General features: G+C 38.0%; 3 protein-coding genes across 4 annotated transcripts; 2 read left to right on the top strand and 1 right to left on the bottom strand.

Moving 5' to 3' along the window:
- The first annotated feature begins 1,292 nt into the window (after positions 1–1,292).
- LOC110802802 (uncharacterized) lies at positions 1,293–6,679 on the top strand. 2 transcript variants are annotated; one of them, XM_022008250.2, is made up of 6 exons: positions 1,293–1,498; positions 1,730–2,449; positions 4,098–4,408; positions 4,641–4,697; positions 5,593–5,978; positions 6,155–6,679. In XM_022008250.2, exons 2-6 carry the CDS (start codon positions 1,950–1,952, stop codon positions 6,425–6,427), a joined length of 1,527 nt encoding a protein of 508 aa, XP_021863942.1. In that variant the 5' UTR covers positions 1,293–1,498; positions 1,730–1,949; the 3' UTR covers positions 6,428–6,679. The 2 variants fall into 2 exon arrangements, with proteins under 2 accessions (XP_021863942.1, XP_021863943.1); XM_022008251.2 differs by having other exon boundaries at positions 1,717–2,449.
- Positions 6,680–7,363: 684 nt separating this feature from the next.
- Positions 7,364–9,340, bottom strand: LOC110802814 (uncharacterized). The gene is made up of 5 exons (XM_056837468.1): positions 9,189–9,340; positions 8,297–9,045; positions 8,075–8,189; positions 7,931–7,991; positions 7,364–7,835 (listed from the first exon to the last, which is right to left on the bottom strand). Exons 2-5 carry the CDS (start codon positions 8,328–8,330, stop codon positions 7,515–7,517), a joined length of 531 nt encoding a protein of 176 aa, XP_056693446.1. The 5' UTR covers positions 8,331–9,045; positions 9,189–9,340; the 3' UTR covers positions 7,364–7,514.
- Positions 9,341–25,425: 16,085 nt separating this feature from the next.
- Positions 25,426–25,755, top strand: LOC130467668 (auxin-responsive protein SAUR71-like). Its single transcript, XM_056836248.1, has one exon. It carries the CDS (start codon positions 25,426–25,428, stop codon positions 25,753–25,755), a length of 330 nt encoding a protein of 109 aa, XP_056692226.1.
- Positions 25,756–26,103: the final 348 nt, after the last annotated feature.

Raw genomic sequence — 26,103 nt, 5'->3', positions numbered from 1 at the left:
CAACAGCTCAGAAGATGGGAAAGGATGAAGCCTTAAAGAATGGAGAGTTCTCCAGCTTGGATGTTTAAATTAGAGTCATGCATGTGTGAAGCTAGGAGGTTGTAAGTTTTTTTTGCCCCTGCAATATTTTGTAATAAACTGGATTCTAAGTTAGTATAATTTCTCCGCTTTTTGTGTTAAAAAAAAGGTTATCGAATTGCACACAGAAAGAGTGATATTTGGAAATACTCCCTCCGTTTTTGTTTTAAATGCTACGGAGTATCATTTGTTTTTCATGGGTGTTTTTTTTTTTTTTTTTTTTTAAACGCATCACTTTTACATTTGATATTTAACTTTTGTTTTTATTTTTTTTAATAGAAGATTTTTAACTTTCTACCATATATTATGATTTATTTTTCTTTCATTAATACCGCACAAAATATTATATTGCTTCTTTCTCTCATGACCCCACTTAAATAATTAGAGCAACTCCAAATGGTCATAAAAAGGACCTGCTCGTAAAAAGTAAAAATACATGAGCAGGTAGTCAACAGTTAGTACACGAATTACGTAAGCAACTATCAAAATATTGTAGCTTATATGAACAGATTGCTAAAAATAGAAAAGTAAAACAAATGAAAAATTATAATAAAATAAAATATTATAGAGAACTACAACGTATTGTAGCTATCAAATGAGAAACTTTATAGCTTGAAAACATTAGTTAAAAATTTGATGTGACAAATTTAGTTCCACCACCTTCTACCTAACAATTGAATTTGCTCTTAGAAAACCACCATCTCTCACTTGCTATCACTATCATGATCCCCGATTCCCCATAATGAATAAATAAAAACTATCATGATCCCTATTAATATGTTTGTTAATAAATAAATTATCTACAAACTGCTCTTCCCAATAATAATTCTCTTTGAGAATTTTGATGATCCTCCTAAAACTATGTGCTCATGCAAGTGATGCATTTAAAAAATCACAGATGAAATAGAAGAAATTTTTTAAATTTTCCCCTATCAACGATTTAGGGAGGAAGTATTGAACTTGAGATGGAAGTATATAATTATCTACCTCATATCTTGCATTTATATCTCGACAAATGTGACGAATTGACAAATTGACCTAAAATTAAATCCACTCCATTCTAATTTGTAAATTAACCTTTCATTCATGGGTGTCGTACTAGGCCATGTTGTATTGCATTTAGGCCCGGTTAAAAAAAATTGTTGAATTTGATTTTCTTGAAGATCATTATGTAAATAAATAAGAAAAATAACAAATCGAAGCACTAATTTATAATTTCCATAGAAAATATGAGAAGAGCATGAAAAACAAAAACAAAACTCCGAGAGGATCCCATTACGGCATTAGCCTTCTTGCCTTTCAAGTTTGAAGCTTCGAAAATTCTCTCTCCTACCTTCCCCACTTCCAACCAAATTCCTCGCAATCCCACCTTCACTCTGTCCCCTCTATACCAAGCAATCATCACTTTAATTTTATCAAGGTATTTCTCTCTTCCATCTTTATTTTCATTTGAAAAAAAACCCCCTTTAATTCACTGTCTCGCTTTTGATGATTCTAGTTATTTTTTTTGGGTTAAATGAGTTATAATTTTCCCCCGTTAATTGAATTTTTGTTAAGTGATTTTAGGTATATTCCGAATTTTGATTTTAATACCTAAAATTCTCTTGATTGCGGGTTTTTTTTTGTTGATTCGATTAGGTTTTCTTTTCAGGGTTGTAAATTGAATCATCATTTGTGTAACTGTTAAGGTGGAGTAATTAATTTAAACCCAAAAGCTGGTTTAGTTTGAGAAACTGGGTTTTGATAATTTTGGGTTTAAGTGAAGCTGGAATCTGCATTGGTTTAGTTTGTCATTTGATCAGAATTTTTGCAAGTTTTGGATAATGGGTATTCATTAAAAGATGGATTGTGTTTAGTTGGTTATTGGTTTGATGGGTCCTGAAGTAGATATGAGTGGGAAATTAGACACTATGATGGAAGTTTTGCCTTTTAATGTGAAGGAGAGTGGTAGTACTGTTAAGATGCCTGAGGATAAGTTGGTTGTTTGTGCTAGTAACTGTGAGGATCATGGGTTTGTTGATGCTGTTGCTAAAACCCCGGAAGAGAACCACATGATGGCATGTACTAGTAGGTATCAGGATAATGCTTTTCACATGGATGTATCCGCGGCTGGCCGTGATCAAGTTATGCCATCTAATGGGATTAATGAGGATGTGGAGGTCGATATTGTGGAGAATGTGGTTTCTGATGAGGAGATGGTGGCTGAGAGGGAATCTTTAGATGCAACAGAGAACTCGAGCTCATTTGGTTGTACTGATTCTGGGACTGGAACTGCTGGGGCATCGAGTGATGTTGAAGTTGAGTCTCAAGTGCGGGATGATAACGCATCGTTGATGGAATTTGATGGATTCAGTGATTTATTCAGAAACAGGTACATTTCTTATATTTTGGCTTATATGTGTGTTTTAATACTTGTGGAATGGAAGATTCTCCGTAAAAGGTTATGACAAACAAGCCATGTTGGAGGAAATGGAATTATTTTGATGTTTTTGTTGCTTAATTTCTCCATTTTCTGCCTGTTTTTTTTGTTTTTGTTTTGAGAGTATGTAAACATGAATTTACTAGGTATGTTTGTACACGGGTTTATTTCTATATGTCCTTTCATCTATTATCAATATGACACCTTTCTTTATGATGAAGTACATCTCAGTTAAGTATTGTTGCCTGGATGGACATTTTGAGCTATACCAATGTTGTGGATCTGACTGCCATAGTAGAGTTGATCTGATCATTCACAAATAAAAAAATGGATGTTTCCTTGGACCTTTTTCTTACATAGATCGCCATCTCTCTCAGCACTTTTCCAGTTTTCCTGCAGTCCTTGCCGACTTACCATGTGATGAAGGTCTAACTTTTTCATCTTAGAACTATTTCCTTTTGATACCCCTAATGTCGACTGGAATCGAGTAACTTTCTGGTTTAAGGACATGTTCTGATGATAGTCTGATACTCTGATCCTTTCCCTACCTTCCGGTGTCCTTGTTGTACCAGTCTCATACTCGTGTAAGACATGTGTGCCCATTATAGCAGGACACCTAGGAAAAACCAGGCATTCCTTTTGGACAGCATGTTTGAGTCGCACTTTTGGTGAGCTTGAGTATCAAAGAAAGACGTTATGGGCCTTAGACTCTTATAACATAAGGGAGTGGCAGTTGATGTACTACAAACCAAATCATTTTGCTCGTCTCTTTACCGCTAATTTAGAGGCTGAAGCGGGGTATTAAATCTCGGGCGAACCACCACATTGCAACTGCATTGTAAAGGTTTTTGACCTTGGCAAGAGTCTAATATTAGGCTGCGACAGCTGCAGAGTCACAGACTATCTGCATACTGCCTTACCTGTGAAAGTGGTTCTAAAGTTCTATGACCGTCATTGCAATTCAATCACATCCGGCATTAGTCCCTGAGCTCACATGAATATCTCTCTTTGGAAAGATCTGGTGGAGTACATTTTTAGGCTTATGTGCTGGCAAAAGTCATTCATCATATACCAGTATATCTCTTTGGGCGAGGTCTGGGTTGATGATTGTGCCTTTTTTCTCTACTCATATCAAGCTTGGGATAATGCCATGATGGTGAGCATCTGTATTCTGTTTTAGTTACTCTTACTGGTATTTGAAAGTAGTTCTGAGACCTTAGTTACCTATTGAGACTTGGGGTTTTGAAGTCTCATCCACTTTCATGTGTCACTAATTTGTAGTCTGATGTCGGAAAGTCATTCTCTCAACTTCACAGTTTATGCTGATTATCTGTGAACTATTTGTCGGATTTGGTGAAAACTCGTGCTGTCTCTAGAATTTGCTCTGACCAATCAATGACATGTTATCTTTGCCAATCATCACTTATCTTTGATAATATGCTTCATGACTTGAAGGAACCTCTGGCCTTTTTTTAAAAAAAAAAAATCTTGTAAGTTTATCACGTTGATGAATGATGATGATATCTTTTGGCTCCACTATCTGCCAGAATTTTATTCTATTTCCCTATTTATGGTGTAATATTGTGCTCCACATGCTCAGGAAGAAGAAATTGACAGCTCAATGGAGAAAATTTATACGTCCGGTGATGTGGCGGTGTAAATGGGTTGAGCTGCAGATTAGGGAACTACGATCCCAAGCTTCCAAGTATGACCATGAGCTAGCAGAATGTGGTAGAATAAAGCAGTATGAATTGGAGAAATGTGCTGCTGAAGATCATGCAGTGAAGTCAGCCCCTTCTGTTTGCCAGAATCGAACAGTAAAGGTTATGAAGAGGAAGAAACGGAAAAGAGTTGAAGAAACAACAGATTTGGCTGCCTACTCGTCACGTCATAGTTTGTTCTCATATTTCGGTATAGCTTTTTTTAATATATTTTTAAATTTCTTGTTTAAGATGTGTGAGGGTGGCTTCTACCATCAATATCTCCAAACATGAGGTTGAGTTACACGGGATTTCAGACCTCTTACTCATGGTTGGAGCTCCCAGATTTTCCAGTCTGGCTCACATTACGATACAACTGAAAAGTCATTTTTGGCTGCTTACCCTTGAAGATGAATCCTTCTAATACAAAAATTGTTTTGCAGTAAATAAGAGACGTTTTGGTGACTTGGCTTATTTGGATGATGACCATGGCAATACCGGTGAGAACAAAACTTGTGATGATAAAATGTGGGCCTTGTGGCTCATGTGAGTTTGGTTCTGCTCTCTGTACAAACCTGCGTGTTTCTTATACCCCCTCTATCCTAAATCGCTTGAGACGTCTAAGTGCTAATGATATTATGACTTAAGCTTAGTCACTTTTGTAGTTTTCTATGAAGTTTGAAATCTTTGTCCTTGGGAGTATTAAGAGAGTTTATCATATTTCCTGTGAGTTTAAACTATAATACGATAATACTCAAACATTATTGCAATTTGCACAAGACCCTGCTTGGAGCATTATTAGCCATGTCAATGTGGCATGGAATTGGTGTGATATGTAGAATCTTTTGTTCTGTATGATCTATGATCTTGTGGTCGACCTGTAACTTGATCATTCTTAATGATGAAAAGCATTGTCTCCCTCTCTTTGTAGCTTTATACACCTTTCTGTGAGTTGTTTAATATGGATGAAAACTACAATTTCTGTAGTAATGGTGCTTATGAAACATCTTGTGATGTAAATGTTTTAAAGTTTCTTTTACTAGGAAACTGCGAGTCCGTTGTGACTTGTCGTTTTTAAACAGTGATTTGTTGCACATTTGTACTCTTATCTTGATGTTTCTACGGATCTTTTGTGTGAAGATTGAAAATTGTATTTTTAAAGTGGCTGTTTCTGTCATTCTTTTCTTTTACTTCGTATTTCTTCTCAAGACGGGCTGCTTGTCCTTTTAACTTTGTCATGTTTCTCTTCTTTTCCCGATAAATATGATATCTTTTGTTGTGTTACAAATATTACAGCTCATTTCTCATAGATTTCATTCAATAACTTCATCCTGTTTTCCTAAACTCTTGTGAGTTACTGAACTGGCATGGTTATTCTTAATTTGTTCTCTGCAGAAAAGACAGTTGGTGAATATGGTGTTGATGGTGAATGGTCACTCCTTGATTTTAAGGATAGTGATTCCTTTGAAAATATCCTACGGATGATTGAAGTGGCTCAAACACAAGTGCGCGAGCTGAGATTAAGAATTGATAAGGTGGTGAGCGAAAATGCTGAAATCGCAAGCTTTGTTCCTGTTGAACCATTGGCAAGCTGTGGCCCTAGTTCAAATTTTCCCCATGTGAATGGTGAAAATTTTCAGTTAGGATCTCTGCCTAGCACTTCTCAGCAGACATCTGAAAAGATGATCGTGCCTGAAACTGTAGCTTTTTATCACAAGGAAATGAACCCTTCTAACAATGATACCAATTACCAGCAGCAAACTGGGAGGTATTGTGGCAAGGTCAGTCATCTTTCAAATCCCTATTATAATTGCAAACATTCAGAATTTCAGAATTACATCAGTTGTAACTCGGACACATTTGCATGACAGCATGACTTGACTAGTTGTTTATAAAGGTAGTCTTCCCTCATATTGATCAACTTTCATGTAATGACGGATTGACGGGTTGTCTGTAGATTGATAACAAGATTCTTGTGTATAATCAACCGGTGAAGGAAGAGTCTAATTATACTGAAGTTGTTGGGACTCGACCTGCTGCAGAACCTGAGTCAGAAACTGAAGGGAAACCAGATAATGTCCCAGATCCCAACTCTCCCAGCAAAGTGGCGGTAACTCGTGAGCAACTGGATGTCAAAGTACGGTCCAAGTTGACTACCCCCAAGAACAAGAAAAAGCGTGGGAGACGCAAAGCTCGAACTGGTAGGTGGATCCGGAAATCATCTGGATAATGATTTGGTAAATAATAATAGGCATTTTCTTTTCCTTTTATATCGTAGTAGTTAGATAGTGTTCTACTTTTAGATTAAAACTGAAAGAGAGACCCGGAGAAGGAAGAAAGAAAACTAGGGCGGGGAGCAAAATAAGGCTGATATCTGTTGCTATTCCTTGATCTAGGCATTTGTACATCCTTTTTTATTCTGTATCAAATACCAAATACCTTGTTTCTGTCTAATGAAGTAAATTAATCTTTGCACCAGGCATTTGTACCTCCCATTTATTTTTTGCAGATTCAAAATCATGATTTTCTAAACAAGCAGTTGGTGTTCTTTCTGAATTCTTCGGAATGTGCTTAAATGTGGCGTAAAATAAAAAATCTAGAATATTTTTTTCTATGGCATAGCTTTGCTTCAATTTGCCTATGTTGTTTACTCTGGCAAACGGAGAAGTTGCTAGCTAGGACAAATTGCCTTGCATATTACTCCGTACCTTATAAATGTAGAAGCTTAAAATTCGTAATCACTTTGGCTCCGATTGTTTTAACGGAAAACATGTACAATTGAAGGTTTTCATGGAAAACAATTTTCAACGGAAAACACAATGTTAAAATGGTTTTCCTTTTTATCATTACAAGAAAAGTTACAGAGTAAATGGAAGTGGAAAGGAGATGGTGGATGTAAGGAGAGGAAAAGAAATGAAAGGACTAAAATGTGAAATCATTTTCTGGGAAAGTGTTTGTCAAAACAAACGGGGCGTTAATTGCTCCTCCAAATGGTTGAAAAAACTTATGTTAGACCCAATCAATGGTCATTTTTTTTCATTAAAAGAACATCACTAGAATGTGGCGCCATATTTTCAAAAAGTGGTAAAATGGTAGCTAAAACTTGATTGAAAACTGATAAGTTAATTACTTTTATACTAGCACTTATTTTATACAGGCACAGTAGTTGGTTGAATAAAGTCATATATAAGGTGATTTTTATAACCAATTTTCCTTAACATGTATGAAGTGATGTTTGTATTACATAAGCTAGAAATGTTACAATGTGATGAAAGTGCTAGGTAAAAGGTGTTTGTTTGAAAAAGAAAACAGTGAATCTAGGTGTTTTGTTGGTCTCTTTGTTGATCTCGATGAACCATTCTCCTGTGGAATACATTTCGTGAAACCTGGACTGAGATGAGAGCCAAAAATGTTACAGTTGGAACAAACAGAACATCTGGGATTACTTTGATTATCTTAAGTGCAGGAACTCTCTCTCCAGCTTTCTTTGCTACCATGGCAGCTGGTGGTGTCACCAAACCTGTGATTAGTGTCACTTTTTGTGGCTTGTTCAGGTTTACACTTTCCTTTATAAACTCTACAAACACTTGTTTCTTCTTTGCTTCATTTTCGGCTTCTTTCCATTTCACAAAACAGTCCTGCTTTTTAACTATATCTGTTAATATCTAACAATTATTTTCTTAGAGAAATGAGAATCATGAGATAGTAAATTAGTAAGTGTTGGATCACTTACCTCCACTTCCTGGTTAGAAGGTACATCATAATGTTTACCAGGCAATGCCGAGTTGAAAGTGCTGTTTCAGATCATTGAGAATCAGAATTTCAGAGGCCTGTTTGAACTTTGAAGTAAACAAAAGGTGTGGGTTTAGGTACATACTTGTATATATCAAGAAATGCTGTGTGGAATTCTGGAAAGGTATTGGTGTCCTTTTCAACAAAACTGCTGAAGAGTGATCCTGTAATCAAGTTCACCATCTGTGTCGTTGGTGACCCTAACATTTACCGTTGACATTCAAAGAATTAGCACAAAATCAGAAAAGAAGGAGATTCATCACATAACAGAACTGAATGAACAATTTGATGAAAATCAAGAGCAGACCATTTCCCATCAAGAAGCTAGTAGCAAGACCCATTTTTGCGCACAGTTTTTTCTTTTTGTTTTTTAAAAGATTTGCACAGGCGGTTCGAGGAGACTGTGATAAGAAGAAAGCCCAAAACAAGATATTGTAAAGGTAGGAGGGAGAACTAAATAGAAAAAGTGAATACAGAAATTGTGCTACAGTTTAGTGTAGGCAAGGAATCCACCATTCCCATCTTCCAGTTCCAGGTATCTGATTCCTGGCTTTTGCTTTCTTCCAACTGCTTTTCATTTTGGTAGGTAGAATAATTTTCTTTTGCTTTCTTCCAACTGCTTTTTGAGATCTTATTACATGAGGTTATTCAAATCTCAAAAAGAAGGATTTCACGAAAAGTGAGACATAAGCTAACAATTGTTCCAATACTGTGGGAAACAAAAGTAAAGCTTCTATTAAAATATCGCGAGAAACAGAGAAAGAAGACGGAAGTGTGAGTTAATTCAGGAAGCATAACATAGTAACATACCTACCGGCTCAAAATATTGTCAAGTCCAGTTAATTGCCTTGATTATACTCTGCAACATTGAACATTCTTGTGAAGGTAAGCACAACCATAAAATTAACATTATCAATTAACATTTTCAGTTGTTGTGCAGAATTACAAGCAAACATGCATCCTCAAACTTGGATAAGCTTATATCAGTTTGAAAAGAGAGACAGATCTCAACTTAATACTGATCAGGAACAAATTGCCCCCTTCTCCTGAAAAACCCTAAAAAGAATTAAAGCGTCAGTAAGTCGGTGATTATCAATATGGGATTTAATCATGAAATTACAAAGAAAAGAATTGTTCTTGTGAGGAATTTGATCGAACACTTGGCGTGCATGTCGAATTTAAGGAATAAGAAGTGGTACGTGATTGAAGGTGATGAGCAGCCTCAAAAGATTAACATCAGTGATATATGCTGGGGTTATGCAAGTCAATGTAACTCCCCAACCCTCGTTAAAGTGTTAAACATACATCTAGCTTAACCCAGTTGCATCTTTTTCTTTTTTATTTTGACAAGAACCCAGTTGCATTTAACTTCAGTTTCAACGCATAGAAGTTTTAATAATTCAATGAAGATTAATCAGGGATTCAGGGATCACAAATTCTTATTTACTACTTGGTCCTTTTAAGTTTCCGTTTTTTATAAAATATAATTTTATTTTTACCATATTAATTTAATGAAATGTTTTAAATTCACTATCTTTTAACGAGTTTCATTCAACTTCGGTCCATTTGAACCCTAACTAACTTCTTTAATTGGAAACCTAATAAAAGAGGAAGAAAATTAAAGAAGTTGGTTAAGTATATATAGCTCATGGATGAAAAACCGGATGAAATTCGTTAAAAAATGGTGAATACAAAACTTTTCATAAAATTAATGAGATAAATATGAAATTACATTTTATAAGGTAGTAAAAAAACTTGAAACTTAAAAGTTGGTAAATACAAAAACCTGAAACTTAAAAGGGGTAAATATGAAAAATTAATGTTAAAGGAAAGAAATATTTAATTAAGGTGGTAAATATGAAATTACAATTTATAGTTCGGGTTAATTTGGATCGGCCACTTTCGGGTTCAAGTTTAATTACAAATGTATAAACCCAAAACTTTCATGTTCGAGTTGACCCAAAAGGTTATTGAAAGTTTTTAAAACGCATAATTGTAATTTCATTAATTTAAGTAATAAATATACCAAATGTGCGCACCAATTTAAAATTTTCATATACGAGTTTATATTTGTTTCTGCCTGAGAAACTGTGAATATAATAACTTGGGAATTAACTTAACCGATGACGTATTTGACCGTGATTTCCTTATATCCAACCACCTGTGTTACCGTTTTTTAGATAGTCCCTGAATGTACCCGAGGAACCTTCGTATTAAAATGAGATAAGTTGTTGTTAAGTGAGAAGAGCTAGAGAGAGAGTGACTGATTTGCTGTTTTAGGTAATGATTAGATCGCCCTTTTTCATGATTACAGCAGAGTATTTATATGATTACACGGGGGTAATTTCGTAATTATATCTACTTCTAATAAACAGTTATCCTCCTTGGTTCCCAAGGTTCAGGGGCATTTTCGTCTTTTTGTACCGAGTTGGGCTGACCATGTTTATGGGCCCAAACAATTAGCCCCACGCTTGACGTAAAAGATGGTGTCATCGGCATGTTGTATGTTGAGCGGAGTTCAGTATTAATCTTAGTTTGTCCATGTATAGGTCGAGGGACCCTTCCCCTTTTCTTGATTTCTAGACTATAGGATGTCTAGGAACGTTATATTCGTGTCACTCCTCGGCTCTTCTTTGGATGGACTTCGATGCTGGGTGGTCGAGGACGGGTCTGCGCGATGATGCTTTGGTCGAGGACCCTCTATTCTTGAGTGGTCGCTTAGTCGAAGAACCGAACAAATTCGGTCGAGGAGCAGCTCCGGATGGGCTTTGTAGCGGCGTTGTCGAGAAAGGTCATTGGTAGTCTTCACGGATGCATTGTCGAGGAAGGCCCCAGTTCTATGCAACAATGCTTGGTCGAGGACCTTACCTCCTTGCGTGTTTGCTTGGTCGGGAAAACGAACGGACCTGGTCGAGGAACCACGAGCCCGTCTAGTGTCGATTGGTCGAGGAACCTCCATTTGCCAAGGACGGTGAGTTCCTCGGCATCTCCGCGGTACCATGAGGGATGGAGGGTCGAGGGAGCTCGAGGCATTATCCCCACTCCTTGGTCGAGGAACTACCCCTCTCTTGGAGTTGAGGGATAATCCTTCGTCGAGGAACCTCACTACAAGGCTATGTTTCTCCTTCGTGTTGCTCGACAGGACAGGGTGGCGCGTCCAGTTGTCGAGGGATGTCGTGGTGTGCGAGTAATGGCGCTCGGGAGCACGACATGTTGCTAAAGGTTCTTCGTGTCGAGGAACTTCGTTTCTAGTGTCGAGGAACATCCTTTAGTTCGGATAGTAAGACTTGGTCGAGGCATTTTTATAAAATACCCTTAGTTTTAGTCGAGGAACTTGCCGCAGCCCCATGTATTAGGGAGGAGTTACCTTGGTTGAGGAGTTAGTTATTTCCGCAGAGATGATTACCCCCAACCGAATGACGTTTCTTTTTGTAGCTTATATGAGACCTTTCGAATTAGTCGAAGGACTAATGAGCCCCAAGGGCTAAGTTCGATGTGTGTAGTGTAGTCCGACCTCGATAAGAGGAGGGCGCCTTTGGATGAAGGTCTTTTAAATACTTTGAACGATATGTTCAAGTACGCCTTGATAGAAGGTCTTTAAACACTTAATTTTTCTTTGGTGTTTCCCCTTTTTTGTGGGCTCCGAAGAGGGCTAATGAGCCCTGCGAATTTCGGAAGGTAGACCCAAGGAAAAAGGATGACGTATGCGCCGACGGGTCGGTACGAATGAGTGATATGCGGCATGAGCATGTACGGTCGAGCGATGTATAGCTCGCGGGCTTTGAGTTAGAAAGCATGTTGGGGTTGGTGTGGCGACAACGACGTTTGTATGTGGGCTACCACTTAGCCGAACGACCCTGGCCCGTACACCGAGGGACCTTAACATGCGTGGCGGATGGATTGGGCCTTACAATGGGCTTATTTTTAGGCGCCTCCCCTCTTTTTTGACCTAGCCGCCGCTCTAGTATAAGAGAGGGGGGGGGGGGGGGGCGTTTCCTCTTTTCATCCTCACAGAATTGATCTCCTCTTTTCTTTTTCTTTTACTCTTCTCTCTAAAATGTCGAGGAAGTTGGATTAGGACTCCGTCGACGACTTAAAAATCTTGGTGGGTGGTGATTACCGACGGCCGAGGGTCGACCATTTTATCTGCCGCAGTCGACACATCCCTCGACGGTCGTTGGTCGTTTGTCGGCGCATCTCTCGAAAGCGCCCCGACTATTCATCGACGCACCCTTCCACGGCCCGTCGACTTGGGGTTTGCCTTTGCGGTGTTGGTGTGTTTTTGAGCGATATTTCGCTGACGCTTGTTGAGTGATATTCCGTCGGTCAGCCCATTCAATTCGGCCGACGGTGTTTTACTTTACCGGTGAATCGTCATCAGATAGTCGGTTCGGTTTCCCATCGGCATACCGAGCGAAATTCTGCTCACATATCACCGAGGGTGTTCTTTCGTGGAGTGGTATTCCGTCGACGGCCCATCCAATTCGGTCGACGCCGGCAGATAAGAATTTCTTTTTGTCGGTGAAACTTTGCTTGAGGGGGGAGGCGTTCGGGAGCCCCACGGTCGGCGGCTTATATTCTCGGTCAACGGAGGCACGCTTCAAGAGGTATGTCGTTGTGTTCCTCTTTAAGTGTAGTTTTATTTTTCTGTAAATAAGGGTTGCTTCTCAGGCCGAATACCGTTGTACTATGAATAAACGAGGTATTCGGTCCGAGCCGATCACCCCACCTACCTCCCCCGAGAAATTTGACTTGTCTCGGGAAACAAGAGTGGAGGGGGTTGTAGTAGTCAATGTTGTATCATCATGCTTAGATCCCTCGGCGATACCCGACGCCATATCCCTTCCCACTTCATCAGATGAGTCGATTTCAGCGGGGAAGGAGGAACATTGTCCTTATCTGTGGGAGGTTTCAATTGCCTTTCCACCTGTACATAATAGTTACTTAGATATTTATTTGAACAGTGGTTCCGTCCGAATAATGTCCGAGGGAGAGGACCAGACGTCTTCTAGTTTCGATGATTATCCTGCGCCTGATCCTGCCGGGGGTCCGGGTAATTTTTATCTCAAGCCTTCGTGGAGGAAGACCTTAAAAGGACATGTCGATCACCTGAATAAGAAATATTCGCTCAAGGGCGAGTATATTTTGTATAGGCCGGGGGTGTTACATACTATCTTGACTCCGTCTCCGGGTTGTACGGCCGTATACAAGTCGGGTCTCCAGCTGGGTCTTCGATTCCCCTTACATCCCTTTATTGTTGAATTGCTTAGTGCCTATAACCTGTCTATCTGCCAGTTGATGCCCAACTCATGGGCTTCTATAAATTCGGTGTTGGCCATTTGCGATCTTTTGAGGGTTCGATGTACTTTGACGTTGTGGCGGTCGGTGATGAAGTTGGTGGAAGTATCGGCTTATGAGCATGGTCCCGGTTGGTGGTCATTTCAATGCCGAGGTGGTTTTAAGGTCGCTGACACCGTTCCTTCGAATCATAGGGGTTTCCGCCACGAGTTTGTTTTTGTGTATTATGGTGGAGAGTGGGGCATCCCGTTGGTTCCGGGGTCCGAGGGTCCAAACTTTTCCCTCAATAGGAAAGTGCCGATGATGTCGATAGATGAGGCAATAGTAGCTATATATCTCCAGAAAGTGGAGAAGTGGGTAAAGGGTCAGCGATTCCTGGTTGCCCCATTCTGGTTGCCGAGTTCACGGGAGTTGAATGACGAGCACTTCTTGTCGTCATTTGGTTTGAGTCCGGCTTATCCTAAGGGTAGGCGCCGAGGGATCTTTGTTTCGCTTTCCTAACTTTTTATTCTCCCTCTGTAAATTTTGTTGATCGCTTGTTGATTTGCAGATATTGCCCGGTTGAAGTTGGACGAGGAAATGGCGGGGAGGATTAGTGCTAGTGCTCTCCTTGCCGCACAGATAAGGAAGGACCTGGCTGCTGGATCAATGAAGGTTCCTGAACCTCCGAAGGTATGTTGGGTTTTATTTTCCGATGAATAAGCATCATTCTTCGCTTTCATGCTAATTTTTCCCTGGACAGGATCCCAAAAAGCTGAAGAGGAAAAGGGCGCCTACTGATCTGGTTCCGACGGTCGCTCTGACCGAACATGCGTCGAAGAAGGTTTCTCGCGCTGTGTCGACGACTGCTGCTTCGGGGTCCAAAGGAACAAAAGCTGCCAAGAGAGTGGTTCCTACCCCTCTTAGGGTTTGTTCTGACGAGGAGGGACATCATGCCCCCGTATCCGAGGATGGTCGTGAACAGTCTACTGAGTATCTCGCCGAGGAGGCTCCTCTGGCTCTGGGGTCATTGATGTGTCTTTCGACCGATGATGGGAGTTCGAAGCCTTTTGCAGAGCTTCCTGCCAATCTGAAGAATCGACGTATGAGCAAGGCGATGGGTGAGTTGTTTACTCCTGCCGACGATGCTCACTTGTCCTCCCTTGGGAAGTTTGAGATAGATGCCCTCCATGAGAGTTGGGCCGAGGTGAGTCCTTCGATATAGTTCCTTCTTTCTCTTGCTTGAATTTTCTGATTTTCTTCCCTTCTAACTAGACTTTGTTTTGCAGTTTTCCATCAGGATGACGGCTTACACCCGCCGATGCTACAGTGGGGATTCAGATGAGGTAGAGAGGTTGAGGGACGAGATCGGGCAACTTCAGGAGAAAGAGAAGATGCATCTCTCGGAGGTGAGTGAGCTGAAGAAGAAGCTTCATTGGACTGAGTCTGAGTTGGATCGTGCTAAGAGATGCATTAAGAATGACGAGGGGGAGCTCCGACAGGCCAAGGTCGATCTTGCCAAAGCCAAGGAAGATTCGACGAATCTCACGAGCCAGCGTGATTCCGTTAACCGGGCGTTGAAGGATGTGAAAGCTGAGTTAGAGGTTGTCAAGGGTCGGCTTAAGACTTCTGATGCTAGGATTGGTGAGCTTTTGAGTTCGCAGAACCGTCTGAAGGAGAAGATCATCGAAGAGTGGAAGAATTCCGAGGAGGGTGAGGCTCATAATGTTTAGATAGGCCTTGAGGCGACTTCTGTTGTTACTTCATACACGTTGCGTCGAGTTCAGCTTGCTTTGGCTGAGTTTGCGCCCAGTGTAGGTTGGGATGAGATACAAGGAAAGTATGATTCTATCTTGGCCAAGGAGAGAGAGGATCTCAGGGCTCAGCTGGTTGCTCAGGACAAGGTTGATGGAGGCGAGGGAGATTCGTCTGACTCTGATTCTGCTAGCACTTCGGGTTCTGATTCGAGCAGCAGTGGTGATGGTGACGCTGGTAGCCATGTTGATGTCGTCGACCCTTAGGCGGATGGTTGTTATTTTCTTGTGTTGCTTTTGTTGCTTTCTTTTCGCACCTAGTATGATGTAATCTTTGAAGTAGAGGAACATTGATATTGAACTAGATTTGATCCTTCGTAGAGGAACTTTGTTAAGAAATTAAATCTAAGTACTTTTCGAGATTTTGGCTCAAAATTTTTCTCTCGTTTCATTCAACATAGCCTTACACTTTATTTATTACAATGATGAAATTACTTATCATTTGGCGTCAATGCCCCTACCATGCCCCTATTACATCATTGAAATTTAAATACATACCAAGACACTTTAGATGTAGAATTTCTTAAGGTTGTCGGCATTCCATGGTCGAGGAAGTTGCTTGCCTTTGGTGTCGACGAGGTTGTAGGTGCCAGGTCGAATAACTTTTGCAATCTTGTAAGGACCTTCCCAGTTAGGTCCCATTTTTCCGAGGGTGCTTCTTCGGCCAGTTGCTTCAATTTTCCTCAGTACCCAATCTCCTTCGTGCAATGGCCGAGGACGAACTCTTTTGTTGAAGTACCGAGCAATCTTCTGCTTATAGGCAATGGACTTGAGCAGAGTGTTTCCTCTTGTTTCGGGGAGCAAATCGAGATTCACCCTTATTTCGACTTCATTTTTCTCGTCCAACGACCTCTTTTTTCCTCTTAAGGTCAGCTTCGACCGACGGATTGCAGGTTTCCGCGGACTGAATGTACCTTTGTGCCCGGACCATTGCTTGGGGCAGGGTTGATATTTGCTCGTCGGCCAAGACCCAACGAAATCGGCTTCCTGCCTTTAGCCCGGTCATGAGTGCGGTGAAGGCAACGGAATCTTGCAAGTTCGGTATGTTCAGGGACTCGTCATTGAATCTCTTAATGTATTCCTTGAGACTTTCGTTGGGTTGTTGTCGGACGGACATGAGATGCATACTGGTCTTCTTGTATACCTGTCCGGCAATGAACTGTGACTTAAATAGAGCTTCGAGTACTGAGAATCTTGTGATGACACCAGCCGATAGCCCAGAGAACCATGAGAGGGCCATCCCTTTGAGAGTGGCCGGGAAAAATCTGCACCATGCCGCTTCATCTCCTGTTTGGACAGTCATTCGGGCCTTGTAGGCATCCATATGGTCGTTCGGGTCAGAGGTGCCATCATATGGGTCGATGGAAGGCACCTTGACTTTGTTCGGGGTCGGTGCTTCAATGATCTGTCTGCTAAAAGGACTTAGGAAGCTGAGGTTGCCGAGCTGCACCTCGTCTCGAGGGGGAGTTGGCTCTCGTCTCCCAGTCCGAGGAGGTTCTCTCTCTGTTCGGGTGTGTCTATCAGCCCCTCTTCCAGATGTGATTGAGTTTTCTTCTTGATCTCGTTCTCGAGAGGACCCGTGCCGAGATCTTGGAGTTTCCACTGGGGTGAGGGAATGTCGAGGGTGATCAAGGGATCTTCTCGAACTCTCATGTTGAGAGCGAGCAGAAATCCTCTCGGCATCTCCCTGTCTCCCCTCGGTTCTTCGAGAGTTGATGATTTCGCGGGCGTCGAGCTCACCTCTCCTGAGTCTTCGTCGGACAATCACATTTCGAGCATCGCTTCGGCCATGCCTCTGGGGTGGCGGGGGGAGGCTTCTCGAAGCCCAAGGTTCCCCTGGGTGTCGAGGAAGGTTCAGTAGTGGTTCATTGTCTCTTTCGGACCGAGGAGGGCCTCTCGTAGAGAGTGTGCTTCTTGGTTGCCCCCTAGGTCGAGATGGGCCTTCATTGCCATCCCGGAGGTTCAACACGGCGGCCCTGAGGCTACGCTCTAAAGTGTCGTTGAACTGTTCAGCCAGTCTCCTTAAGTCTTCCTGTGTGACGGGCAAAGGTCCCTCGACTTCTCCGTGAGGTTGCGGGTCACTGGCATGGATCGACTCGAGCACGTGATCGTGTCGAGAAGACAGCACTGGACCATGACGCGACCGATCGTCCACATGTCTGGAGGCCGAGGACCTTCCTTGAGAGGGTGACTGGGTAGGTGAGGGATGTCGAATGGGTGACGGTCGTCGAGCACGTCTGGTGTTCACCATGGCTTTTTGTTAAGCGATCCCCACAGACGGCGCCAAACTGTTTCTGCCTGAGAAACTGTGAATATAATAACTTGGGAATTAACTTAACCGATGACGTATTTGACCGTGATTTCCTTATATCCAACCACCTGTGTTACCGTTTTTTAGATAGTCCCTGAATGTACCCGAGGAACCTTCGTATTAAAATGAGATAAGTTGTTGTTAAGTGAGAAGAGCTAGAGAGAGAGTGACTGATTTGCTGTTTTAGGTAATGATTAGATCGCCCTTTTTCATGATTACAGCAGAGTATTTATATGATTACACGGGGGTAATTTCGTAATTATATCTACTTCTAATAAACAGTTATCCTCCTTGGTTCCCAAGGTTCAGGGGCATTTTCGTCTTTTTGTACCGAGTTGGGCTGACCATGTTTATGGGCCCAAACAATATTTATTTAAATTCAATCATAAAATGACGTATAATTCAAATCAAAATCATATCACACCCATAATAATAGTATCAACAGGATGTTTATTGTGCTTAAAATTGCTTAATTATAAACTCATTTTATTAATATAAGTACAACAGTTTTAATTGCTTGGGTCAAAAACGGATTCGATCGGGTTTTGGCCGATTAATTATTGGGTTATTCGGGTCAGATAAAATTGAGTTACGGATTACAAAATTTTGTTCAAGACTCAATATTTTCAAGTGGGGTCGAATGTCTAAAAGGTAGGGTAAGCAGTAGAGCAAATCGAGTGGGAAAAGGAATGATTCCATCAATTATTTGCCACGACTATTAGAGCAATTGACTTATTGTGTTTCTTGTATAAGTTCGACAACGACAAAGAAAGTCAACATTTAAGGCTGACGACATTATTAAGGCTGAGTTAATTGGGGGAAAGAGGAATGTTTCATCGTTTACTTTTGACCTAGACTTCAATTCACGTCGACCACTAAATTTTAACCTAATGACCAACAAATAATTACAAAACAATAGTCAATAATTAATCTAGCTTAACTAAAGCTATTATAAATAGATATAAATTTTGCAAACATCATCCCAAAACCATAACTCTTGATTAATTATAAGCTTACTTTCTCGATCTCACCTTCAATCGATTAACCATTGTTGTGGAATATAATGAAGGTTTTTAGGAAGAAGAAGGTTGAAGACTTATCGTTGCCTCGATACTCGAGATTAGTATCGTGTGATGCAAGGAATGATCCTAAACAAGAGATTAGAAGAGGGTATGTGCCTATTATGGTAGGCTTGTGCGAGGAGGAACAAGAGAGGTTTATGGTGCCTTGTAGGTGGATGAAGCATCCTTGTATGGTAGAGTTACTTCAATTATCAGCGAATGAGTTTGGGTATCATCAACAAGGTGTTCTTCAAATTCCTTGTGAAACACGTCATTTTAGAGTTGTCATGGAGAATTTATCATCTTCTTAATATGAAGACGATAAATGATTTTTTTGGTTAATTGTTCTAAATTTAATTAGTGATGTAGTACGTAGTTAGTCTTTCAAGAGCACAATAGAGCCGGGGAGATCGATTAGAGAAAACATTTTAGTTAGTTTAAATTAATGTTGTCAATATTTTCTTCATGATCAAGATGAATTGATGGTAAAAGAGGCACATGCAACTATATCATAAGGAAGATGGTTTTTGCATGCATAGCCATAACCAAGATGAAACTAGTGTTGCTTTTGCACATAGATCTATGTACAAGTATTTAGTGCAGTGTTAAGTGAACTTACTCAGTTCATAACGTAGGGTCAATTTATTCAACTTATTTCAGGAACTTATTACTTTCCTTATTGGAATTGCATCTTATAGGTTCAGGTTCAGATTAGACTAATTAAACTAAAACAAACCATCTTAATACACACATTTCTCTCAAAAAAATATTAATACACACATCTAATAATGAATACCCCAATTAATAATATTTCTTTAATGTATTATTCACGTACAAGTATGATCAAAGTTTAGTACTCCGTGTAAGTGAGGTTTGCCAAAAAAAAAAAAGTAGTAAGTGAGATTAAATAGACGTAGAAGTCGAAACAAATAACCACTGTGACTTTGAGAGAAAAAATAACACTAAATAAAAAGGAAAATGACGTGTAATATATTAAGCTGGTCAGGATCTATGATTACAATGATATTATAATTAATCATTTTTCAATTATCAACTAAATGATTACCCTATAATACGGAATAGTTATTTACATAATTTAACAAAACATTCTACCACCTTGAAAAACCACGTGCTGCATATTGAAATTCAAATTCAAAGGTCTAAAAATAAAAACTTCTAAAGGTATCACCCCGCCCTTCTTTAATTAGTAGTTCTACTGAAATGTGTAGAGCGCATAGGCATTCCACCAGGATTTCTTTGAGGAGGTAAGGTTGTCAATTGTCATCCATTCATCCCGTTTCGGTGGAGCTTTCACATTTAGCAACACATTATTATCTCCTTCCATAGCCAAACCCTCACTACTACAAAAACACCTTTATAAGTCGCCCTTTTAGAGTCGTCTATAACTAATGTACGACTCCAAAACTTTTAGAGTCTCATTTTAATTAAAACACATGCGACATGTAAAGTTGGTAGCAAATATTGCATAAAGACTATCGTGTCGCTTATGATATATAATGAGACTCTAAATGTTTTGGTGTCTCACATTTAAAACAGGCGACACCTATCCTTCCTTAATTTTTATTTCAAAATTTTCTTAAAAATAAAATGAAATAATGGATGACATGTGTCATCTAATCAAATGTATTGACACATGTCATCTAATCAAATATGGTTTCCCTTTTTAAATACTAGGCATAGATGTTATAACATTAGTCTACCTATACAATAATCTCCTACGAGTATTCTATCTGTATCAATTACACTGCTCAATGGTATTCAATGGTAATACTGGAAACGTCCATATAAAATTGTGCTAAAGTACTGAATTACCCCTACTATTATCACCCGAAAAGACAAAAATATCCCTACTATAAAAACTAACACACATAGAGACCATGTATTATATGCAACTCAAATACATATACCCGGCCATATAAAGAAGTTTAGATCAGACTACATCCAACGGAAATCTAATTTCAGGTGAACACGGATCTTTAAATTCCAAAGTCAACGATGAATGTTGAGAAGAGAACATTCAAAAACTTAAAAACCTACGGTCAACGGACATAGAGCCACATTAGTCAACCTTAAACATGGGCCCACACTTCCAAAAAATAACCAAAAAAAACGCAAGTGTGCCTAATTCATTTCATTATGCGGCCTTGCATAATCGCATTGACGCATAAGCTTGGACTTTCCCTCAAGAAAAAAAAAATGAAAAAAATAAAAGCTTACTTGGACTTATCCCACGTGGCTTTGAGACATGTCACGTGATGCTGCTTGGTTGAAAATATGAAAGGCCCAAGATTACCAGCCATTTTGGCCCACATTCCATGCAATTCTTTCTTTCGTTCTTTTTGTTCTTTTTATACACCAACAATATTATTTTATAATTATTTGTTTTTGAAAGAAAATCTATTTTTTCTAATTATTGTCAAAATGAAAAAAATGGTTCTGTTATTTGTGAGATTTTTGGGTCTTTTATGTATCAAAACGATATGAGGTGAACAATAAATTTATTGTACACCAAGATAAATTTTTACCTAATTTTTTGTAATTTTTAATATGTTTTGATTAACTTTTATGTTATTAAAAAAAATTGATAGATAAACATTTTAAAAAGTTAAATGATTAATTTTACACTTTATTAGTGATTTTGAAGAAATAACTTTTATTAAAATTAAAAAAATTATCACTAAAAAAATCAATAATTTTTACCAACATAAGGGTAATTTTTAAGCATTTTGATTAATTTTTACTCCGATGTACAATAATACTTATAAATAAAAATTTATGGTTATGTATATATTCCTTTTAAGCTATTGTGAGTTTTCCCTCTTGGGACCAATGGGCTGGTATTGACATTTTTGTTATTGTTAGGACTTTCGAAAGTACCTCATCTGTTTTGTTTTGGTTGCAATATTTGTAGGAACTATATTCCAATCCCAGATATGTTTTGACAAAAACAGACTCCCTCCGTTCCAAAATTATAGTCTCGTTTGACTAAAAACACGGATTTTAAAAAAAGTGGAATTAAGTGTGTGGAAAATTAAAATATAGTACATTGATGATGAAAAAGTAGAATATAGTACATGTAAAAAAGAATAAAGTACATGGTGAAGAGAAAATAGTACATGTTAAAAAGAATAAAATACATTTTCTTTTTGTTTTGTGGTCCCAAATGAGGGTAACATGAGAAATTTTTTGTGTTCAAATAAGGAAATAGGACTATAATTATGAGACGCCCGATTTGGAAAACAGGACTATAATTTTGGGACGGAGGGAGTATCAGATATAAATAAAAAGGTAAAAGTAAATAATAAAATAAAAGTGGTACAATATATTAGGAAATGAGGTTTGAGTTGTGTACACATAAGTTCAAATATGGTACTCATAAGTTCAAATATGGTACTCAAAAGTTCAAATATGGTGTTCATTTTTCAAATATGGTACTCAGAAGTTCAAATGACACTTTCAAAATAATTGTGTAATTACCACTGTGCCCTCAGATATGTGTTTGGAGGCACATATCAGACATGGACCTCTCCGCCCTCTAATATTCACGGTTCTCCCAAATTTTTGCAATGCAAGTGGATGGATAGTAAATTACATTTATATCCCTATTTTAAGATATAATTAGGGGAAAATATGGGTTATTGAATGCAGATGGTAGTTAAAGTAAAATGAGTATGTTACCAAAAATAGAAAGGTAGTAACTAAAAAGAAATGACCCAAGATAGAAACGTTGCAACAAAAAGAGAACGGATTTCGTATACCTCTTGTGAAGACTCGGCCATTTTATCGCCGACGACGTGACAGGGGTGGCCGGAGGTGGTGGTCGTAGGTGGTGGGAGAGAATTGGAAAGTAAGATTAACACTGTGTTTGGGAACTCTAATTTAATGAGGAAAAATGTGTGAAATTGTGGAAATATGAGAATTCCTTAATTTTAGCTTGTTTGGTAATTTAAATGGAAAGTGAGGAAAATGAAATGTGTGGAAATGTGTGGAAATCTGTGGAAATCAACTAGTTATATTTTGCCTTTTTTATTTTCCCACATTTTTTACTCAATAACACAAGGTATATACCTTAATAACGCACATTATATACCCCTTACTTTTCTAAATGGTTCTCGTTTGGAATCTTAATAGATTCTTGTTAAAAACAGTAATTCATGTGTGAGTTGTGACAAATTTTCCCGCATGAAAAAAGAAGAGGGAAAATAACTAAGATATAAGATTGTTGAACCACTCATCTATCACCAATTAATTTTAGTATGGACTTTATCAAGGTTATATGTGTTTAGACTCTGGGTATGTAGTTTCAATATACCCGTATTAACTTTTTTTTAATTCTTTTATGATACCTACTTAAAGATACTTATGTTCACGTGTGCAAATAAACTTTGCAAAAAGTGAAAAGTGAAATGTGAAAAAGTTGACCAAGAATTATCCTTATATACTATTCAAAAAAGTATAAACATTCAAGAACATGAGGAAAAAAAAACAACTACTCCCTCCGTATTTTAAAAAGAGATACGCTTTTCTTAAATGGCCGTATTTTAAAAATAAATATATTTTCCTTTTTTGATACTTTTGATCCCCATTTTCAATTACATTAATGTTTCTCTCTTTTTTGTAGTACTCACACTTACTCACATCATCTTTTTACTATAATAAATAATTTACTCATTACCCCACTTTCAACTTATTTTAATAAATTCAACTTACATACTAAAACTACGTGCCGATCAAAATGTATCTCTTTTTAAAATACGGAAGGAGTATTAATTCAACCATGCACAAGATACAAACGATTGTACATTTAAAAATTACCCATCCTCTAACCAATAGAAAATCGTCATGCCACTACTTAATCTCACTTTGGTAATCATTTTCTCCCAAGTCCATTTGGTGATTATGGTCAATATTGATTGTGGTGATTAAAGGCATATCAGTCGAAGACTAAAACTAGAAGCCTGCTATCTATGACTCATGAGGGAATACTTTCCATAAATAAATACTACGTAGTTGGTAAAAGTCAATTGACCTATTTTACTTTGAAATAATTACAAAATTATCATCAAAAGTCGATTTCAATTGGCTCTCAACCTTTACACGTAATTTACTCGTGTGGTGGAATAGCCATTGAGTAAGTGGGCATGAATTGATTAAAGTCCCAACTTCTTTCTAGAAATAACATTACTCAAATATCATCCGTTTGCAAATTGTAATTAGGTGTGTACAAGTTTATATGAAGTATCATCCGTTTACTTTTAGTTACAACGTTAGGAATTTGGCACTATTCACATATTTTTCATTTGACGTTTTGACCACCTTTGGTGCACTATAAGAAAATCAATATGCAGTCATATGAGATTTCGTTAGATTCATTTCAATATATACTTTCACAATATCAATTTTCTATAATTTTTATCTATCTACACTACAAGAAATTGTACTATTAACGACGGGAAATCCCGTCGCGAAAAGCCAATAATCATTGATTAACGACGGGATTTCCTGTCGCGAACCCGTCATAAAAGGGGGCCGTCGTTAATAGAAATCCCGTCGTAAATCCATCGTAAATCCGTCGTAAAAGACATTTGCGACGGTTATTTCCTGTCATTGTTTGGTTGTTTGCCCCGTCGTAAAAGGCTTTTGCGACGGGATTTTTGACCCGTCGTAATTAGGTTGTCGTTAAAGATACAAATTCTTGTAGTGCTATAATTGGAGATATGAAGGGCGTGACAAGCGTAAAAGCCAAAAGATTACAACTAAACGTAAACAGAAAAAATATTTTGTACGTAGTACGAGTATATTTTATGAGTAAGTTGGCCAAATTAATAGATATATATTGACAAGCGGTTCCAATAAAAAATATACATGAATTAAATAGGGGAAGGATTTATTTTGACTAACACAAAAATTTCTATTATGATTAGTGTGTGGAATTACTACGTACAACTAAGTATTAAACAGTGGTCCATCTAGGGAAAATTCTAGATGGTATCAAAATGTAAATGAATATTTTTTTTAGTCCATATTCAGCATTTTAAGAAATTATGTGATCGAATCTTAATTTCATAAAGTATCTCTTCTTCTTCTATAAAGTTCTTCACTTTTGTGTGTGTTATGGTTTCCAATATACTTACTTGATCACTAATATATCTAATTATGTATTATTAAAAATTATTAAAAAAAAATGATATTTAAAAAATTTACCATTAATATGAATATATATAATGAGATCCCACAATATTTTTCATTTACCAATTACGATTAAAGTTTTTTAATCTTTGACCACATGAATTGTAAATGTAAAGAACGTAATGGTAGGAAGGGAGTATACATGCACCAAGATTTTTCATATTTAAGTAGGATCAATTGGTCCCAATTCCTAATGTACATGCATCCTTTACGGTCAAATTAAAGGTTGTAAATAGATGAGATTTTCCCATCGTATTTCATTGGAAAACATCAAAGAGTTGACATAACAGGCAAAATGTATAATCAATCTTTAGATCGTGTTGAAAAGTCTCATGAGAAACACATACCCAAAATAAAAAGTGTCAAAGACTCATAACACACAATTAAAATAAGAGGAAAATTGCCATAAAACAATGTGTTAGTGACTAATTATTATTTAAAAATGACCGGCTTTGGCCCACATTCAAGGTTGAGTATCATTTTTCCTTTACTTTTTTGTCCTTAAGATGCCTAAGGTAGAAATTGGTTCAATAACTTTGTTCATCTTTGACTTGATTTCTTCAAACTTGTGAGCTATGCATTTCCACATAGTAGTAACATTTAACTAACCTTTCATATGTACAAGAAAACGACATCCAAAATAGCAATAGTCATTTCAAAGACAAACTCCCTATATATACACATACATACATACACATTTTTCAAACAACCAAAGATATATATATTCATTATCCTCCTTTCTCCTTCACTAATAAAAAGAATAATGAAAAACTTGATAAGAAGGATAAGTAGGAAGAAGGATCAATCTTCATCGATGTCGCCGCCACGGTATTCAAGGCTAGGTTGTGAGGAAATGAACAACAATCATCCAAGACACGAAACTCGAAAAGGGTGTGTGCCTGTTAGAGTAGGTAAATGTGAGGAAGACGAAGAGAGATTTATGTTGCCTCTTGGTTGGATGAAGCATCCTTGTATAGTTGATTTGCTTCAATTATCCGCTAATGAATTTGGGTATCATCAAGAAGGTGTTATACATATTCCTTGTGAAACACATCATTTTAGACTTATTTTGGAGAATATTTCTGCCAAATAAAAGTTAGTTGTAAAATTTTAGTTTAGATTAATTATATTATTGGCCTAGAATTGAACTATTGAAGTAGTTTGTAAATGCATGCCTTTAAAAGGTTTGGATTGAGATCGATGTACAATTATAGTATACGAGATAGATAACATTATTGGAAATTCGTTGATGATTCTTCATCTCCTTCAATTATGAAATAGAAAGGAAAAAAATCCGATGGGACAAACTAAAATGACATTCACTTTGCAACCAAAAATATTTGATTTTACGACATAAAGTTTTTGCTTTTTTCTTTTTGTTTTGGTACGAGTAAGTTAAAAGGACAATACAAATTAATGGGTAGGGAAAAGACTTATTATA

This window comes from Spinacia oleracea, chromosome 2 (genome assembly GCF_020520425.1).
Source record: "Spinacia oleracea cultivar Varoflay chromosome 2, BTI_SOV_V1, whole genome shotgun sequence".
NCBI lineage: Eukaryota > Viridiplantae > Streptophyta > Magnoliopsida > Caryophyllales > Amaranthaceae > Spinacia > Spinacia oleracea.
This window is presented reverse-complemented; position numbering and strand designations above follow the sequence as displayed.

Coding starts and splice junctions, on each gene's coding strand:
- LOC110802814 (XM_056837468.1), bottom strand. CDS start 8,330: ATGGGTCTTGCTACTAGCTTCTTGATGGGAAATG. Junction 8,190..8,296: donor TAGCTTCTTGATGGGAAATG/GTCTGCTCTTGA, acceptor GGTAAATGTTAG/GGTCACCAACGACACAGATG. Junction 7,836..7,930: donor CTTCTAACCAGGAAGTGGAG/GTAAGTGATCCA, acceptor GTTAAAAAGCAG/GACTGTTTTGTGAAATGGAA.
- LOC110802802 (XM_022008250.2), top strand. CDS start 1,950: ATGGGTCCTGAAGTAGATATGAGTGGGAAATTAGACACTATGATGGAA. Junction 2,450..4,097: donor AGTGATTTATTCAGAAACAG/GTACATTTCTTA, acceptor CCACATGCTCAG/GAAGAAGAAATTGACAGCTC. Junction 5,979..6,154: donor CTGGGAGGTATTGTGGCAAG/GTCAGTCATCTT, acceptor GGTTGTCTGTAG/ATTGATAACAAGATTCTTGT.
- LOC130467668 (XM_056836248.1), top strand. CDS start 25,426: ATGAAAAACTTGATAAGAAGGATAAGTAGGAAGAAGGATCAATCTTCA.